Below are 20,272 nucleotides of genomic sequence, written 5' to 3' on the forward strand. Positions count from 1 at the left end.
TACAACAAAACAGCAACAACATCAATCCACTGACGAAGAACAAATTAAAATATACCAAGCAAGAAAAACTTGTGTTTTCCAGTCTAGCCTGTTGGTGCACCATGCAGAGGACACAATTTTAAAGTTGTTTTAGGGGGAGAGGATTTGATAATCTCTTTACTCCTCCTTCTCTATAAGCTCTACCCTTTCGGATTATAGTTTTTATCAGAGAAGAAAGAAGAGAGGGACTTGGGTTCTCATCCAGGTTTCAAGGTTTGACAACTATATGATCATCGGCAAGTTACTTAACCTTTCTGAGTCTCAGTTCCATCAACTGTAAAGTACAATTACCCTTAATAGGCTGCTACAAACATTACAATATGTCATGGACGTGCAACAAATATTTCTTGACTTAAACCACAAAATTATAAAAACTGGAAAGATCATTAAGGCCTATGAAGTAATTTCTTCAGTGAAGCAATTTAGGATATTAGCTGCTGTTAATATTTAGTATACTTAAAAACTTCTGATGAAGAACAAAAAAGTAGCAACTTCTGAGTGCTGCACATTGTCATAATCAGTTATCGTCAAGTCTGACTTATAGCAACGCTACAGGGCAGGGCAGAACTGCCCCAAAGGCTCTCTAAAGAAGCAATCGATCTTCCTGAGTTCGAATTGCTGATTGGCTGAATAGCAACCAAGCACTAAAGGACTATGCCACTAGGATAGACCTAGATTTAAAAGAAAGAAGTCCTTCCAGTGGAGACATCTAAAATCAGATCTAGAATAATCTTAATATGAATTACAGTGCTGTGAATTCCTTGATATGGGTCTTCTAGCCAGTCTGGGAGTACCTGAGAGTCTGGAGGAGAGGAGGCTGGTCTGACTGAATAACTGCATCCTGAGTGTGCTGGAGCCTTGATTGTAACCTGCTAATTTGTAACTTCCCTCGTAAATCTCGTAATCATGAGTATGGCCTGTGAGTTCGGTGCCAGTGCAATGCATTACCACCCGGCAGAGAATGAGTGCGGAATGGCTGCTGGCAGACTGGGCAGACACAGTGTGAGCTGGGAGGCCGTCCAACCTCGGCCTCAAAGGGAATCGGCCTTGGGCTGAGTCTGACTTTCCTTCCTCCTAAACAAGTTGGTAGCTTTCCTCTTGCCTCCAAAATAACAAAATAAAATTTGACAAGTTGAGATCACCTAAAGGTATTTTTATAAGCCTCCTAAAGCGTAATCACAACAATATTCCTATCTGAAATGCACACATTTAACCTAATGGTTATACTTTAGAGATAACCCAAAGGATTAGAAGTCATGTATGGACAAAAAAATCTACTTTTCACTAAATCATGAATAATGCTCCATGCCTGGACAGAACAAAAACTAGATGGCATTTTAAAAACACACAACAAACAGCAATGAGATAATATCATTTACCTCTGTAGCAAAGATTCCTTTATCACGCCCATATAACTTCATCTCTTCTGGAAAATGCTGAAAGGTGTTTATGTAAGGAATGTGGCCCTCTTCAACAAATCTGTTTTTAAAAAAGTGTTACAATCAGAGATATAGCACTTACTTAGCAAAGTAAACTCTTTGAAAATGTTGTATTTCAAAGACAAGGTCAAAACCAAGAGAAACTGCTCAATTTTCCTTAGGCTCGCACATATTTTTAAGGGAAAGAAAGCGGATCGATCTGAGTCTCTGTACCCAGTGGAAGAAATCTATTTTCTAATGATTCTCTTAAGCTTCTCACTAAATAAATTACGTACTTCTTATTTGTCGAGACCAGACTTTCATTAAATCTCTATTCTCCTCACACAATCAGCTCCTACTCATCTTTTAACCCACTTCTTCAGAGACCTTTCTTGATCTGTTTTCCTGGCTAGACTGTAGTTCTTGCTTATCCTCCCATCCCTAGTAACTATGACACAGCACAGTAGAGTCTTGTCATTAGAAGAATAATTAAGGGAGGGAACCCTTGGCTGTTTGCTTGCCCCTCTATGTCCACTGTCTAATTAGGTGATTAAATGTTTTCAGTAAATAATTAAAGTCTGAAGAATCTTGTGAATTACATATAAGTACTTACAATTCCTATGAAACATATTTTAGTGAGGAAACAAAACAAAAAAATAAAGCTAGAAAAATTGGCAAGGAGAAAATAAAAGTAGGGAAAAAGGATAGAAAATTGGGGGTGGGATATTGCAAACTGTGATAGGCAATTGTTGATGTTTGGTGCCATCAGGTTGGTTCCGACTCATAGCAACCCTGTATACAACAGAAAGTAGCACTGCCCGGTCCTGTGCCAGCCTCACCATCATTCTTATGTCTGAGCCCATTGTTGCAGCCACGGTGTCACTCCATCTTGTGTGGAGTCTTCCTCTTTTTCAGTACCCCTCTGTTCTACCAAGCAGGACGTCCTTTTCCAGGGACTGGTCTCTCGACAACGCGTCCAAAGTACATGAGATGAAGTCTCCCCATCCTTGCCTCTAAGGAACATTCTGGCTGTATTTCTTCCCAGACAGATTTGCTTGTTCTTTTTTTTTTTTTAAACATTTTATTAGGGGCTCATACAACTGTTATCGCAATCCATACACACATCAATTGTGTAAAGCGCATTTGTACATCATTCTCAAAACATTTTCTCTCCACTTAAACCCCCAACATTAGGTCCTCATTTTTCCCCTCCCTCCCCGCTCCCCCCTCCCTCATGAACCCTTGATAGTTTATAAATGGGTATTTTGTCATATCTTGCCCTGTCCGACGTCTCCCTTCACCCACTTTTCGGTTGTCTGTCCCCCAGGGAGGAGGTCACATATAGTTCCTTGTAATCGGGATTTGCTTGTTCTTTTGGCAGTGCACAGGTATTCTTTGCCAGCTCCATAATTCAAATTCATTGATTCTTCTTAGGGCTTCCTTATTCAATGTCCAACTGTCCCATACTCATGAAGTGATTGAAAATATCATGGCTTAGGTCAGGCATAGCTTAGTCCTCAAAGTTACCTCTTAGCTTTTCAATACTTTAAAGTGGTCTTAGCAAATTTACCCAATGCAATAAGTTATTTGAATGTTTGTTAGCTGCTTCCATGAGCATTTGATTGTGGCTGCCAGCAAGATAAAATCCTTAACAATTTCAATCTTTTCTCCATTTACCATGATGTTACCTACTGGCCCATTTGTGAGGATTTTATTTTTCTTATATCAAGTTGTAATCCATACTGAAGGCTGAAATCCCTGATCTTCATCAGCAAGTGCTTCAAGTCCTCTTGGCTTTCAGCATGCATGGCTGTGCAATCTTCCTATAAAGGTTAAGATGCCTTCTTCCAGTCCTGAAGCTGCAGTCTTCACAGAAGCCAGCTTCTCTGATAATTTTTCCGCATACAGACTGAATAAGCGTGGTGAGAGGATACAACCCTGAGGCAGGCCTTTCCTGGTTTTAAACCACGCAGTGTGCCCTTGTTCTGTTTGCACCACTGCCTCTCGGTCCACGTACAGGTTCCTCGTGAGCACATGAAGTGTGCTAGAATTCCCATCCTTCTCAAGGCTGTCCTTGGTTTGTTATGGCCCACACAGTGGGCCATGCCTGTGCATATGCATCACTCACTGACGGCTGCCGAGTCACTCGGCTCATGATTACCTATAGATATATTATATGGATACATATACAGTATACGTTTTTAAATAAGTGAAGAAAAGTAATGCACAAAAATGCATTACCTTATGGTCTTTACTACCATTGGAGGTGGGCCAATATTTGGCTTTCAGTTTTCTAGCCATTAAAAAAAATAACACTGACTCAACTTTAGTTTCAAATTTTAATTTTTTATTCCATTGAAAAGAGGATTAATACTTTATGTAAATTTGGTGTTTTATGAAGCTTAAAGATAAAACAGGGTTCTTTGAAACAACCTTACAAGAAATGGCTCCCCCAATTTGGTTTTCATTAGTTTTTTTTTTTTAAGTATTTATACCTAGAAATCAGTGCTAATATTATTTTAGAACTATATTTTTAATTTGGTGTTATTTAATAAGTACAATATATTCCTTATTACTTTTATAACTATCCAGCATTCTATTCATATATGCGTTAGTTCTTGGTTTTTCCAATCAAGTTGATTCTGAGCCCTGACAACCCCATGGGTATGCAGAGAACTGCTTCATCCGTTTTCAAAGTTGTCACCTTTGCAAGCAGATCACCAGGTCTGTTTTTTGAGCTGTCTCAAGAGGGACTGTGAACAACTAACATTCGGCTATTAGTCAAGTGCTTAAATATTTGCATCACATAGCAAGGTGCGCGTGCTACAGAGCACCCAGGACGGCGTGGGAAGGATCACTTTGCCTGGGGGAAGCAGCAAAGTCGGTACAAAGTAGGTTTGGGGGCATTTGGGTTTTTAGCAATTTTTCACCATTAATAAAATGGTGTTGCTCTTAACTTCTTTCCAAATATTTTCCTCTCTTTTTGAATTTCTTTCCTTGTTGAAAAATACATTCAGTTTCTGAATCTTGTTAGGTATTGCAGAGAGAAGTTACATGAAAATTAAAAACCAGGAATTGGAAGAGATTAAAGGCATCCAGTATGTTGCTCCCATCCAACAGATCTCTACTGTAGCCATGTCCCCTATAAACACTGTTTCTTCTTCAAACATTTCACTCTGTGTTGCAATGGAAATATAACTAATTGGTACTTCATCAGATAATTTAAGAAGCACTACATTAAGAGTTAAATCATGTCTACCTGAAAAACATTTCCTGAACTCGTTCACCTCTTTCTATCTTCACTACCAACATCCTAATACAAGCTCCCATCCCTGCCTAAAGTATAGCAAAAGATAACTAACTGGTCCCCATTACTACCTTCGACTAGCTACACTCCATTTTCCTTTCCTGAATGATCATTTTAAAATTTATAAATCATGTCTCTCTCGTATTTACAATTTTAGAGGCTAGCTTGCTACTACACTTAAATCCAAAGTGGGTATGGGATCCTTTGGGGGTGACACAAATGTCTTAGAATTACAGTGGGGGTGGTTGTTGAACTGCACTGCCTGCTGCGTTGTTTCCCCTCTGGCTCTCACTGTGTTGCAAACTTCAATGCTTTCTGGATCTGAGAGCAAAATGCAGTCGTACATGTATTAGATGAAAAAGCAAATGGAGAAGAGGTGAAATCCATCTCAGCAGGATTTGCCTTTAGTTAAGTACACTAATATGATGCAACCAGCTCAGTCTCGTCCTAAAGGCTCTTGTCAGGGGGTCCCAACCCTGAGCTTTTGGTAAAACTTTTATTATTGTGAATTGGTGAACATCTCCCAGTTCATACACATTGTCTGATGTAATCCCCACAGGGGAACTCGCTGTGTGTCCTGTTTCCATTCTTCTTTCCCAGCCCTTATGGACTATGTCTGGAGGTAAGTGCTGCTCTTTTGACCTCACCTGTTCAAGTTTTCTAAGGTGTTCACACCTCACTGTTATTACTGTTCCCCACATCGACCTGTGTATTGCTGAGCTGAAAACAGAGCCATGAGGTTTTGAATCCAGTTTGAGACCTGAAGGTGGCTGAAGTGCATAATCTGAGGGGCTTCACCAAGCTCTATGAAATCTGGCCTCTTCTAGGACTTTGGGCCTATTCCAACTTTTCTGTTCCTCTGTTCAGGATCTCCTCATGTGATTGATCCCTTTCAGGGCAATTGGCAATGGTAGCCAGGGACCAATTCTTTTGGTCTCAGGGTTGTAGAGCCTAATGCTCAAGAAGTCCACTAGTCCACTGGACTGTTTCCATGTGTCTTTGATTTGTATCGCTCTTCTAATAGAGTGACTCTTTTGGTACGTGAATTATACCTCGATTTTAAAAAAAGACCACCTCTTCCTGGTTCATTTATTATTTCGTAGTCCCTCATCCCTCTACTGGTCCCTCAAATTCTCTTTCTTTAGCTACATTAGCCATTTTCGATTCCTTAATCACACTTGTTGTTCTTGCGTTAGAGCTTTTGCTTAGAATTATATTCCCTCTACCTGCTACTGATGTATGCAAAACGGGATCTTTCTTGTCATTCAACGTGTATTTTAAATTCTACCTTCTCAGCGAGGCCTTCCTTAATCACCAATCTATCATATCATGCTATTTCAGTCTTCTTCTGTACAGAACTTCATGTTTGATCATTTTCGGGTTGATGTACTTACTCAACTCTAGTGCTCAAGTTTATGAAAGGAAGGCGTGGTCAATATGACCCACAGGTGTATCTCGTGAGTCTAGATCTAGAACATCTTTTGAAATACCATGGAAAATGAACAATAAAGGAGACAGAGAGTAAACTGTATTTGTATCCATTTTATGGAATACAATATAACTATTAAAGAAACAGAAATTGTGCAATGAATAATGTGTGGATTGTCGTGTATTACTGCTGCTATAAACATATAGGCAAGGTCCTTAAGGCTATCTAAGGGTTGTAAATTTACCCTAAATGCTAGGGACGCTACTATGGGAGTTAACCAAGTGGCATTCAGGATCAGATGACGGTAAGTAGGTATTCTGCCCTGGTTACAGCACGTTACTTTCAAACCATGGTTTTAAAATTTTGTTTTGTTTTCGGTTTGGCAGCAGTTCCTGAACTTTAGCATTTATTAAGAATCACCTGGAAAAGTTATTAAGCCAGAACTTACCAAGCCCTATTCCTAGTTTGTTCTTCGAGGGTCTGGGAGGGGCCGGAGAAAGTGCCTGGCTAACAAGTTGCCAGGTGATACTGCTCCTGCTGGTCTAGGGCCACACTTGGAGAACCTCTGACCTAGAGCTCTCGCTGGGAGAAAAGCAAAGGATCTAGGCTCACAGCCTCTTTCTCTACTGCCCCAAGCAACTTAGTTCTGCCCTCAAGCTTGCTAGAGATAAAAATAAAAGCCCTCTAGCTAACTAGATTCAATCTCCTTGAAGGTGTTTTAGAATTCTCCTTGGAGGGAAGAAAGAAGAGACAAGAGGTAGACAAACACCAGAAAGGCTGAGACAAAGAGAAAGGAACAGCATCAAAGACTTGAAGGTGAACAAACAGCCATCTAGCTGAGAAGCAGCAAAGCCCACATACAAGAAGCACACCAGCCTGTGTGATCACGAGGTGTCGAAGGGATGAGGTATTAGGCATCAAAGAGCAAAAAATAGCATTGTGAATGAGAGGGAGTGCGGAGTGGGGACCAACGCCCATCTGTAGGCAACTCGACATCCCCATACAGAAGGGTCGTGGGGAGGAGACGAGCCAGTCAGGATGCAGTGTAGCAACGACGAAACATACAACTTTCTTCTGGTTCCTAAATGCTTCCTCCCCACTGACTATCATGATCGCAGTTCTACTTTACAAATCTGGCTAGACCAGAGGATATACACTGGTACAAATAGGAACTGGAAACACAGGGAATCCAGGACACATGATCCCTACAGGACCAGTGGTGACAGTGGCAATACCAGGAGGGCGCAGGGAGGGTGGGGTAGAAAGGGGGAACCGATTACAGGGGTCTACATATAACTTCCTCCCTGGGGGATGGACAACAGAAAAGTGGGTGAAGGGAGTTGTTGGACAGTGTTAAGATATGACAAAATAATAATTTATAAATTATCAAGGGTTCATGACGGAGGGGGTTGGGGAGAAATGAGCTGATGCCAGGGGCTTACGTGGAGAGCAAATGTTTTGAGAATGATAAGGGTAACGAATGTATAAATGTGCTTTATACAATGGATGTATATATGGATTGTGATAAGAGTTGTATAAAGTGATTTTTTAAAAAAAATCATACTTTCCCAAATACAACCACAAATAATATTCCCCCACAGAAATTTTCAGATAAAAGTATATTTCCCATCATGTTATATTTCTAGAAGCATTTTCTTACCCCTTTGATGGACTGCGTTGGGTAGGATGGCTAGTTCTGTAATACAGAGCTAAGAGGAAATGGATAGGAGGGGCCCAAAGCCAGAGGTACAGTACCCGGCTGGGAAGTTGCAAAGTAATTCATGTGAAGATAAAGACAGAGAGGCTGGGAGAAGAACTGTTCTGGGACATATTTTGGAAGTGTAATGCACAGGACAGAATGAGATGGAAAAGAACAAAGAATGTTTCATAGGAAACAGGGTACATGGCACTTACGAGGGGGCGGGGAAACACTGGAGGAGGGGCTGGATTACAGAAAGATGATGAACCACTTTTAGTCATGCTGATTTTGAGACACCATAAAGACATCCAAGCAGTTATGTGCAGCACATCTGACTCTATGGGTCAGGCCCTCCACATACAAGTCTGGGCTGGAGATAGAAACTTGGGAGTCAGATGGCTCTGAGTAGTAATTAAAAGCCATTGGCGAGGATGGGATCACTCAATGAGGGCATATAGAACAAGATGAAGTTTTTAACTTAAAAGCAAAATCTAATGAATCATGGGCTCTCTCTCTGCATGCAGTTAATCACACCTCAGAGAGTCTTATTATTTGGTTGATGTGGCCAGATTCAAAGACATTATCATCCTTGACTGGAGGCATTTCAAAGGGCTTAGTGCCAATAGCAATGATGATGATAAAAATAATGAAAACAGAAACTAGCATTGAATTCTTAGTATGTGCTAAGCACTATTCTAAATGCTCTTCATGAAGTAATGCTTATATACCATATATACTCGTGTATAAGCCGTTTTCCAGCACATTTTAAATGCAGTTTTTGTGGTAAAATTAGGTGCCTCAGGTGATATTCACGTCAGCTTATATTTGAGTATATATAGTAGTTAGAATCCCCTATTATTTTAAAACATACTTCATTGTGTTTCAGGTAAAAGTATGCACAGTAAATTAGGTTTCTTTGCGACTGGTACACTGTGTGGCATTCTCGTATCCCTGCTATTTGTTATTTTCCACTGCTCTATTATCCCTTCCCCTCTTGCCTTCTCATTTTTGCTTTTCAGATGTTCTTTAGAAGCATACAGTTCATTGTCTAATGGAGGGCAACACAAATCCAAAGGTTATATCAGGGGGGTAGTCTGAGGGACTCCTCTAGTCTCTAATGGCCTGAAGGTCTGGCCTTTTTAGGAATTTGAGTTTTGGTTTGTTTTCCTTCCATTCTATCTGGGACCTTATTTTGTGCCCCTGGTCAAAACAGTAGATGGCTGGGCACCATCTATTTGGTCTCAGCTTAGAAGTGGCAGCAGTTTATGTGGACTACTGGTCCATGGAGTGATTTCTTTTTTGTGCCTTTGATTTTCTTCATTTTCCTTTGCTCCATACAAGTAGAAACCAACAACTGTATCTTAGAGGACCACTCACAAGCTTCTAATATCTAACATTGTTCATTAAACCAGGATGTAGAATGTTATCACTGTCAATTGTGTTATCCCAACAGACAAGGTTGTCCCTTGTAACCATGATCCTAAGCCTTTTAACCCTGTAAACTAATCCTGTGTCATCCGGATGTCCCCTGTATGATTTATCTATATCAGTGGTTCACAACCTATGGGTCGCGACCCCTTTAGGGGTCAAACAACCCTTTCACAAGGTTGCCCAATTCATAACAGTAGCAAAATGACAGTGATGAAATAGCAACGAAAATAATTTTATGGTTGGCAGGTCACCACAACATGAGGAGCTGTATTAAAGGGTCACGGCATTAGGAAGGTTAAGAACCACTGATCTATATGGATATAAGCAGCACATGAATGTGTAGATATCCACGTCTATAGATGCATCTAACATGCACATAAATTTACTCACATATGTCTTTCTGTACATGCGTCAGAAGCAACTTGATGGTAGTGAGATCCATACAACTACATTTCTTTTTTTTGGGGGGAGTGTTTTTACTATTGCAAGATTGTGTATGTTATCTCATTGACCAAAACTGTCCCTCTTCCTTGTATATAAGGGACTTTGAAAAGTTTGTGGGGAAAGAAATCCATTATATTTTAATTCCATTTTTCTACAAACTCTTTGAAATTCCAATGTACATCTTAGTGTCTTTATTTATCTTGACTGAATTGTGCTGACTTTACTCATTCTCATATTTGATCTTGCCTTTCCATCGCCAACAGTTAACAAGTATCGACTACCTCAAAAGTGATTCCCCCTCCTCCTCCCTCTGGTCCTTCTCATCATCAAAGAATTTTGCTTTCTGTGTGTATACTTATTCTTTACTTATCACAGCGAGAACGTACAATATTTGTCTTTAGTGACTGACCTCGTTCACTCCGTGTCATGTTCTCCAGATTCAGCCATGTAGCTTCACGGGCTTGCATCTTTCTAGCGGTGCAGCAATCCACGGGATGCATGCACAATGGTGAGTTTATCCGCTCCCGCGACTGTCCCTCCCCGTGCTGTGCTGCATGGACACAGGCATGCGGATGTGCATCGGGGTCACACTCTGGCATCTCCGGGACACAAGCCTGTGAGTTGGGACTGTTGCACAGTCAGTATTTTCAAGTTCCGGCTTTTTGAGGGAGTGCCATGTTGCTTCCACGATGGCGATGCCATTCTATAATTTCTGAGGAGGGCTGAAGAGTTTTAATCCCTCTAGAATCTCACTCAGATTTCTTGTTTTCTGTTTTTCTGACCAGTAGAACTTTTTGTTAGGATGAGCAAGTGTCTCGCTGTAGCTTTGCTTGCCATCTATCGCATGGCTGTGAGGGTCATTTCCTGTATCAGCATTTGCTGGCCGCCGGAAGATCATCTTTGGTGAAGTACATATTCATACCCCTTTCATATATTTGACTGGACTGTCTTTTTGTTGAGTTGTTGAAGTTTTCTATATATTTTAGAAATTAGAGCCTCACTGGATATGTCTTTGGTAAGGAAAAAATTCCCCCATCATGTAAGCTTTCTTCTTACTCTCGTGGTAGTCTTTTGATGAACACACGCATTTACCTTGTAGGAGGTGTCCGCTCTCTTAACTTGTATTTTGCTGCTCACACATTTCCAGTTTTGTCTGGCAGGCGGCATGCAGAAGGTCCGTTTCCTTGTTTTGCCGTCTGTTCTTTCCCAGGAACTTCAGAGTTCGCTTTAGTGTTTGAGTTTTGAGCTGATTTGTATGCACTGTCTGAAGTCATAGTCCTGATTCACTTTTCTACAGATGGAAATCCAGTTCTGCCATTCTGTTAAGGAGACTGTTTCTACCCCTGCTGAATGAATGGGCTCTGACCCTCTGTCCAAGATCAGCTGCCTATAGATGGATGACTTTACTTCTGGGTTCCCAATTCCATTCCACTGGTCCGTCACTGTAACAGTACCAGGCTGTTTTGATTACAGTGGTTGCAAAGTACATCATTAGACTGGGAAGTGTGAGGTCTCCTACTTTCTTCTTTTACAACATTGCTTTAGATTTCCCATTTCATTAAAGAATATCCTTGGGATTTGGATCAGGATTTAACACATCTTCCATTAAATCAGACAGTCTTATACACGATGACATAGTGTACTCATTAACCATAAAACCTAATAGACTTCCTTAAAACAATAAATGCTGACTACCCAATAGGTTCTTCCAACATTTTTATTTTCAATTTCACTTCACAAACATCGACCTGTATGTCAGGGCTTATTACTACCAATTTATACTTTTGTTTAGCTACTAATAATGATCGCCTGTTCATCTTTTCTCTTAGAAGTGGAAATTACTTAATATTACTACTCAGGAATTTAACAGTCACTTTTTATCTTCAAAGCATTTTACTCGCTTTAATAATAATAATAATAACCTCACTGCTATCAAATCAATGCTGACTCAGAGGGACCCGCTGTGGTTTCCAGAGACTATAACTGTTTTGGGAGTAGAAAGCCCAGTCTTTCTCCCAAAGTGCTGCTGGTAGTTTCAAACTGCCGACCAGAACTGCTTCTTTTGGGGCTCTGAGGCTCTGAGTCTTTATGGGAGCACACCACTTTGCCTCCCCACACAGCACTGGCCGGTTCAAACTGCTGACCCTGGAGTCACTTGGCAGCCCAACATGTAAGCCACTATAGGCCACCACTCCTAGTCACCCAGAGATGAATTACATTTCAGAATAGAGGGCACTAATCTTCAGTCTCTTTTGACTTATAAAATTCAAAATATCCAAGATATCCAGCCCCTAATTCATACCTAGCAAAAACGTCACCGCACTATGGTCGGGCTTACCGCAAAAGATCGGAAAGAGCGAGGGTCTCTCTCTGCCACAGCAGCGACAGGTAGCAGAAGGCAAGTGTCTTTGGCACAGTCATCTTGCCCGTTCCCTTCTCCTTTCGTCTTGAGTACTCAACCCCATCAAGGGATCCAGAACACACCGACGCTCTTTCTTAGGGGGGAAATCAGGGTTTAAAGTCACTTGTAAGTAAATACCTTGGACAAGGAGTCAGACAACCGGAAATTCAGAGACATCCATTAAAGAAAGGGTGGGGGGGACTGGATTATCTGTGAGAGTAGGATGACTTCGAGTCTAAAGAGGGGGCTGGACAGTTAGCATACGACTGGGAACGTGAAGAATTTTTAAAATAATTTTTCAAAATCTATCACTCGTTTGACCCAGGCCACAATGTACATGTCACTCTTCGGAAGGACTCTCTACAGCTCTCACTGGACAGCACCTCCTCAGACCAGGCCCCTCCCTCTCTCCTAGCTATTCTTCACCATGCTATTTTTATCTTCATTCATCCATTCACTCATTTAATAAATGCTTTTAATTTGCATTTTTGGTGTCATTCATGGTAGGCTGATTTGTAATCCAGATTTTATTCTAAGTATTAAAAAGGGGACCATTATGTTGATTATTGTTTACCTTTTTATAAGGCTAAGTTGTATAATTTTCTATGAACTTAATTCCCTTTTTTCCAGACTTTAAAAATGATAAGCCCATACACATATGACCTTTTCTGACCTAGCTTCCTTCTTTCTGGCTACACTCTATCTTCATTTATAATCACAAAAATACTCACATGGAAACAATGTGCTTCTAATAAAAATTGCACTAAGATTTTTACCTACTTTATCTTTTTCCTAGCTATATGATCCAACAAGTGGTTTAAGTTCCCTTCTTTGTAATATAAAGAGATTGGGCCAAATTATTAAAAGATACTTCATTGTTTTTGTTTGGTGTTGTCCAGTTAATTCCAATTTACTAGCTTTAAAACTGTGGACAGTTTGGATTTCATTCTCACCTGACTGGGAGGCTCTGATGATGGGGAAAGGTTTCTGCATGTTGATGTCAGATTGAGATTCTGCTCCACTTTCAACAAAGGGAAGGTTAACATCACTTAGTAGCTCAGGCTCACTTTCCCAGTCTGAATGGCTTAGATGATCTTCTAACACCTATTTGAAAATAATGGAACAAAATGATCCCATGAGTAAAAAGTAACAAAGCCATTTCTATAAACTGAATTTCTCATCGTTACATATATCATAAAGGAAACCAGTCTAGGGAATTTCACCTGTCTGCCAAACCTGTAAGGCCCAGTTTTACTTCTGAAACCTGTTCTCGGGGAAGCTTCCACAAACGCTTCTAGAGGACTAGAGACAGGGATGAGGCAAGGAAACAAACTGCCAACATAAGTATCCAATCTTTTCCACAAATCTCTCTCTTGTACCTCTAGAACCTACACCAATACAAACATTAAGCATTAATTAATGCTTCCATGCACACTGGCCTGGCTTCTCTTTACCAAATTTACTTGGCAATTTTTTGCTTTGTATCTTTGCTTAATCCTGATTGGACTGTCTTTTCTTCTCTTTGCTCATTTCCTGTATCATGCACACTTACTTATGCAATGATGCATATTGATGGCCATTCCATAGAGGTGATTCAACAGAATTAAAGAACTGTCAAACAATGTCATTAATAGCATAAGCAAGCAAACTTTTGCTGGAACTAAATGAAGGGGAAAAAAGGCTATACACCCATAGCCACAGGAAATTGCTAGAAATTCAAATTAGATGCAGATGAGGACGTGAAACGAGGTATATCACTGATGTTGTTGGAAAGATCTTGGTTGAAAGCCAAATACTAGAAAGATGTTTACCTGACCTTTATTGACTATGCAAAGGCATTTCACTGTGTGTAACATAACAAATTATGAGTATCATAGCACAGGATAGGAATTGCAGAACACTTCATTGTGATCATGCAGAACCTATACACAGACCAGAGGCAGTGGTTAAAACAGAACAAGAGAATATGGTGTAGTTTAAAAAAAAGTATGTGCCTGAGTTGTAACCTTTCATCTTCTTCATTTAATCTGCATGCTAAATAGTCCAGAAAGCTGGACTACATGAAGAAAATAGTAGCACCAGGAATGAATGGAAGATGACTTAGTTATCCACCTGTGATATGAAGATAATACAACCTTGCTTGCGGAAACCAAAAGGATCTGAAGGACGTACTGACAAAGATCAAAGACAACATCCTTCAATATGGATTCACATCAATGAAAAGAAACCCAAACGCCTCACAACTGTGCCAATGAGCAACATCATTCTATTTGAATCCACAATCAGTGCACACAAAAGCAGCAATAATCAAGTGATGTCTTGCATTGGGCAAATATTCTGCAAAACACCTCTTGAAAGTGCTCAAAGGAAAAGCTGTCAAAGTCATGCCTAAGATGAGCTTCACCCAAGCCATGGCTTTTTCAACAGTCTCTTAAGCACGCTACAGCTGGACAATGGAAAACAGAAGAAAAAGAAGAACTGATGCCTTTGACTTGTACTGCTGACAAAGGATGCTGAATACAAGGGGGTACCCCCCCACCAAAAAAAAAAATAAAACCTCGATTTTTTCCCAAAGCTACATATTTAAGTTTTTTTTTTACAAAACCACCTTGTCACCTTTCAAGTACTCTTTATGACACTTAATGTCTGTCAAATCTGCTATTCAATTCTTGGAAACACTTTTTAAACTCATCTATTTGGATGGCTGACAGCACCTCACTAGTTTGTTTCTTCACCTGTTTTAAGTTGTAAATTCGCTGTCCTTTCCTGTCCTGCTGCATTCACAGAAACAAAAATAAGTCGTGCAAAAGTGAGGTCTGGTGAGTAAGGTGCATGGGGGCAAGAGAGGCATGTTGGTTTCTTGCCAAAAACTGGGGCACTGAGATGGCTGTGTGAGCAGGTGCATTGTGACAGTACCAAAACCACTCCCGTCTGCCACAAAACCAGGCCTCTATTGTCACACAGTTAGACAATCTTTTCCGAACCTCTAAACAGAAAGCTTGATGAACACTCTGAGCAGGTGGAACAAACTCCAAATACACTACAAGTCGACCTTTTCATCTGTTGGGGAGGTTGATGGATGTCCAAATCCAGGTTTGCCATCAATCAACAGTTCACCTTTTTTGAAAAGAGAAAACCACCCGTACTCTAGTTTTTTCAATAGCGCTGTCCTTATAAGCTGTTTAACATCACAACAGTTTCTAAGGCATTTTTCCCAAGCAGAAACAAAATTTCACAGCCACATGCTGTTCTCTTAAATCAACCATCACAAAAAACGAGGTTCGAGCGAAAACTGCGTTTATGAAAAAATTCACTGTGACCAGAGAGAACCTTCCTAGGTGATGCCACTGGGTGCACTGAATGAGTTGCTCAAGGCTCGCCTAGTGGGGGCAGTGGGGGGGTGGTGGTGTATACTACAAAAGCTCTGCCCAGTGGAGCTATTTTCTGGGGTGTTTTTTTGTAGCCCCTCCTAGACCATGGATGTCCAGAAGAACAAACATAACTGTCTTTAAAGAAGAGTCAGGATGTTCCTTAGATGTGAGGACAGCAAGAATTCACGCCGCTTACTGTCAACACAGTATCGAGAGAGGCCATCCCTGGAAAACACATCATGCTTGGCAGAGTCAGAGAAAACCAGTAGGAAAGAGCTCTGGTGGTGCAAACGATGATGCATTTGGCTGTGATCTGAAAGGTTGGCAGTTTGAACCACTCTTAAGTGGCAGTTCAGCCACTCTTAAGAAGACTGGGTGATCTGCTTCGAAAAAATTACAGCCAAGGAAACCCTACAGAGCAGTTCTACTGCCACACAGGATTGGTATGAATCAACATGGACGTCAGGAAACCTACCAATGACAACCATCTTTCTTTCAAGGCTGTGTGTCTATAAATTGCTCACTGATAACTGATTTTGTTGTGTCCCAAAGGTGTTGGCCTATTGTTATTGTCCTTGCTTGTTTCAAGGAATTGCTTAATTTTATTCTCTTATTTGATCCAGTCATTTTTAAGTCATATGTTGTCGAATCTCCATGGACTTAGCTTTATGTTCTTGTTCTATTGTTGATTTCAAATCTCAGAGTGTTGTAAGAGAAAATGGATTGTAGGAACTCACAAAGTTTTAAAATTTATTAAGACATTATTTACGGTCTATTTTGGAGTATGTACCAAGTGCGCTGGAGAAGAATGTATACTGTGTTGTTACTAGTTGGTGCTCTCTGTGTAAGTCTAGATCAAGTTGATTGATTGCTTTGTTTACCCCATCTGTATCAGTGTTTCTTTCTTGATTATCTCAGTCCTTGAGAGTGGTGTATTGAAGGCTCCTACAATCATTGTTGTGCTATTTCTCTCTTAAATTCTGTGAGGGTGTGACTGATTTATTTTCACATCTTTCATTGAGGTGAATGTTTGATATGGTTATGTATTCTATTGTTCCTTTAATCATTATGTAATGTCTATTGTTGTCTCTCATTATGTTATTTTCCTGGGAGTCAGGGATTAATATAACCATTTCTGTTTTTTGATGGTTGCCATTGGCTTAGTAAATTTTTCTTCATCCTTTGATATTTAGTCTATTTTTGTATTTGAGATTAAGATGTGTCTCTTGAAGGCAGCATATAGAGGGGCCTTGTTTTCTATCTAATCCAGTCTGCTACATTTACTCAATTGACACTTGGTATTGTGATTGATATATTCAGGATTGCTGCTGTCATTGTGCTGTGTATTTGTCTGTTCTGTCCCCTCCACCCTTTTCTCAGTGGAATAATTGGTGTCTTGGTTCCTCCTTTAATTCTGTGCTGTTTTTGAGTGCTGCCTTTATTATATTGATTTCTGAGTGGTGCTTTCTAGTATGTTGCTTTTAGGTGTGTCTGCTGCTGTTGTTACCCATAACTGCCATCGAGTCAATTCCGACTCATAGCAACCCGACAGGACAAGGTAGGATTGCCCTGAGTGTTTTTACCGGGATAGGAAACCCCTTCTTCCTCTTGCAGCACTGCTGCTGACTTCCAACTACTGGCACAGCAGGGAGCGCCCACTTGTAAGCACTGTGCCTCCAGGGCTCCTCTTCCACAGTCATGCTCATCCCAGTACTATATCATTTTTAATGTTAGTCTTGTTTGTATAAATTCTTTTAATTTTTCCTTGTCTGGAAATGCTTTCATTTCTTTCTTGTACTTTAAGGATAATTTTACTGGGGATAAGATTCTTGTTTAAGCACCGTTTTGGTTTTTTTTCCTTTCGGAATTTAAAATATGCTTTACACAATTGATGTATGTATGGATTGTGCTAAGAGTTGTATGAGCCCCTAATAAAATGATTTTTAAAAAAAGAATTTAAAATATGCTGCTCCATTTTCTTCTTACCTGTATTGTTCCTGCTGATAAGTCCAAGCTAATCCTTATCAAGTTTTCTTTGTAAGTAACTGTTCTTTTTTCCCCTAGCTGCACTCAAGATTCTCTCCTCGTCCTTGAAATTGAAGTCTGACTATGAGATGTCATGATGTTTTTCTTTTGGGATTAATCCTATTTTTGAGTTCTCTCACCTTGAATTGTTATTTTCCTCTACTTTGTGATATTGGGGAAATTTTCTTCCATGATTCCTCACACTATATTATCTGTAGATATTTTTTTTCCTTCTTGCTTTGGGATCCCAATGAGACATAAGATTGTTTTACTTGACAGGGTCTCACATAATTCTGACTTTCTTTGCTTTTTTGGTTGATTGTTTCTCTCATCGCTTGTAATCAAGAATAATTGTCTTTGAGCTTACAAACCTGATTTTCCTTTACTTCCATTCAATTACTCATCCCTTCACAGTGCTGTATGACTCTATCATCCAGTACGATTGCTCTCTGGCTTTCCTTTTGGTGAAAGGTGGTTTCTAGTTTTTCAAATCTTTTGCTGTTCTCAAGAACATCCCTCACATTTCTGGAATGGACCTAAGCATTCCTTTGAACTCTATTTCTGGTAGTGCCAGGGCCTCTTTTCCAGGATACCCTATTGAGTTTGAGTGGTTTTTGCTGGCTCTTTTTCATGGTTTGGGGGTGTCCTGTGACTGACTGCTCTTTCTGTGGCATCATGGTCTAGCTGTAGTCCGTGGTATACGGGCTGTTGCTCTGTCACGGTACTGGAGAGAGGTCTAACAGGAGCTGGAAAACACACGAGGTGGAGAAAAAGTGAGAGACGGGTAACTGAGGATGGTGGGGGAGAAGAAAGAATAAAATAAAAGTAATGATAGCAATAATAAGTGGCTATCTGAATAAGCCAAGGAGTTTGTACAAATCAGGGGTAAATGTATTTTAAAGAGGGTAATAAGAATTAATGGTATTGTGGAAATATATTTCACAAGGAAAAGGAGAGAGAGTAGAAAGGCAGGGGGGACAGGAGAAAAATGTAAGCATATAGTGAGTCCAGAAAAAAAAGGATTTATGCATATATATGTTTAGAAAAAATAGAATTAAAGAAGAAATAAAGAAAGAGAATAGTAAGGAAAAAGGAGAGGAAGAAGACAGAGAAAAAGAAACCAAGAAAAAGAAGGAAAAAGTATAAAGCGGCAGATAAGGAAAAGATAAGACAAGGGCACAGCTTGGGTGTGGATGCAGAGCTCTATTGTCATGGCAGCGTGCACGAGGGTGGGTTTGTACTCTGGGGCGAGGGAGGGAGCCTGGTTTTTAAAAAAAAGGTTTGGGTGGATGTGCCAAGTTTGTGGTGGTATAGGTGGGTGTGTCTGCATCCACCCAGCAGGCATGTGTATCCAGAGGGGGATTGGGCTGAACAAGAAGCATAAGTAACAGGGAAAAGGGGGGGAGGGGGGGCGCCAAAAAAAGACAGAAATCTGAAAACAAAACCATAAAAAAAACCCCAAAAAACTAAAACCACAGTTTCAGTTTTCTGTTTTTAATGTTGATGTGTGCAATTGTCTACCAGGCAGAGGAAGAAGGGCATATGGTGGGAGGAATGCTGAAAGGGGGGGGGGGGGGAGAAAAAGGAAATGGGGAAAGCATTGCTTGGCTACCCACTGGTTTGCTATCCACACAAGGCCCCAGAGAGGTTTGACTGGGTGGGTCAGAGCAGGGACAGGGGAGGATCAGTTTGTGCTGGGAGGGGACTGCAACGCTGATCAGTGGGGAAGGAGAGTAACAACACTTAACGAGCATTGCTGATCTGCAACTTAAGCAACTTTGGTGTACTGAGCTTTTACGTTGTTTCTCTGGCTTCCAGAGGCAAGGACTTCCCTCCTGGTGGGATTCCTCTGGCAGCTGTTGAGGAGACCTACCTGCGCTGACGACCTGGCAGCCAGGTTCAACGAGTCTCAACAGTAACAACTGCCAGGTCTTTCTCCTGTGGAGCAGCTGGGGGGGTGCAAACTGCAAACCTTAATTCTCAGTTGAGGACTTACTGTTACCCTATAATCTCCTTATACTACTGTATTGTACCACTGTTTAAGTCTTCACACATGGATTGTTGAAGTAGTAGTCAGAATGTCCCTATGTAAGGTCAGCAGGCCTTTATCAGCTGCCTTTTTCTCAGGGAATTGATCACAGTAAAAAACTGGCAACCCAAGAAACTTGATCTTAGTAAGAATACTTCACTGTGCTCATGTGGAACCTGAATTATTCCAAGAGGCAGTTGTTTGAACAGAGTAAGGGAATATTGCATGGTTTAAAGTCAGGAAATTTGTGCATCAGGCTTGTATCCTTTCACTATACTTATTCAATGTGTTTGTTGAGCAGATAATTCAAGAAGTTGACCTATAAGAAGAACAAGGAATATGGATTGGAGGAAGGCTCATTAACAACCTGTAGTATGCAGATGGACCCAACCTTACTTGCTTGAGAGCCCAGAGGATTTGAAGCACTTGTTGATAATAATCAAAGACTGTAGCCGTTAGTGTGGGTTATAACTCAACATAAAGAAAACAGAAATTCTCACAACATCATGATAAAGAGAGAAAATACTGAAGTTGCTATCAACTTCTTTTCACTAGGATCCACAATCAATGCCTATGGAAGCAGTAAAGAAATCAAATGATGCATTCTATTGGGCCACTCTGCTGGCAAAAGACATTTTGAGAGTACCTGAAAGTGAAGCTGTCATTTTGAAGGCAAAGG

General features: G+C 40.5%; 1 protein-coding gene across 1 annotated transcript in view; it reads right to left on the reverse strand.

Annotated features, from left to right (window-relative positions):
* Window positions 1-20,272, reverse strand: part of TAF1B (TATA-box binding protein associated factor, RNA polymerase I subunit B) — a 74,550-nt gene that overhangs the window by 40,216 nt on the left and 14,062 nt on the right. The window contains exons 6-8 of the mRNA XM_004696378.2: window positions 13,122-13,272; window positions 12,106-12,262; window positions 1,419-1,518 (exon numbers count right to left, since the gene is read on the reverse strand). Of these exons, the coding sequence (XP_004696435.2) occupies window positions 1,419-1,518; window positions 12,106-12,262; window positions 13,122-13,272 (408 nt within the window). The remainder of the gene's footprint in view (window positions 1-1,418; window positions 1,519-12,105; window positions 12,263-13,121; window positions 13,273-20,272) is intronic.

The sequence above is a fragment of the Echinops telfairi genome, unplaced genomic scaffold, assembly GCF_000313985.2.
Source record: "Echinops telfairi isolate 266 unplaced genomic scaffold, ASM31398v2 ScPeMD7_9;HRSCAF=40, whole genome shotgun sequence".
Classification (NCBI taxonomy): Eukaryota; Metazoa; Chordata; class Mammalia; order Afrosoricida; family Tenrecidae; genus Echinops; species Echinops telfairi.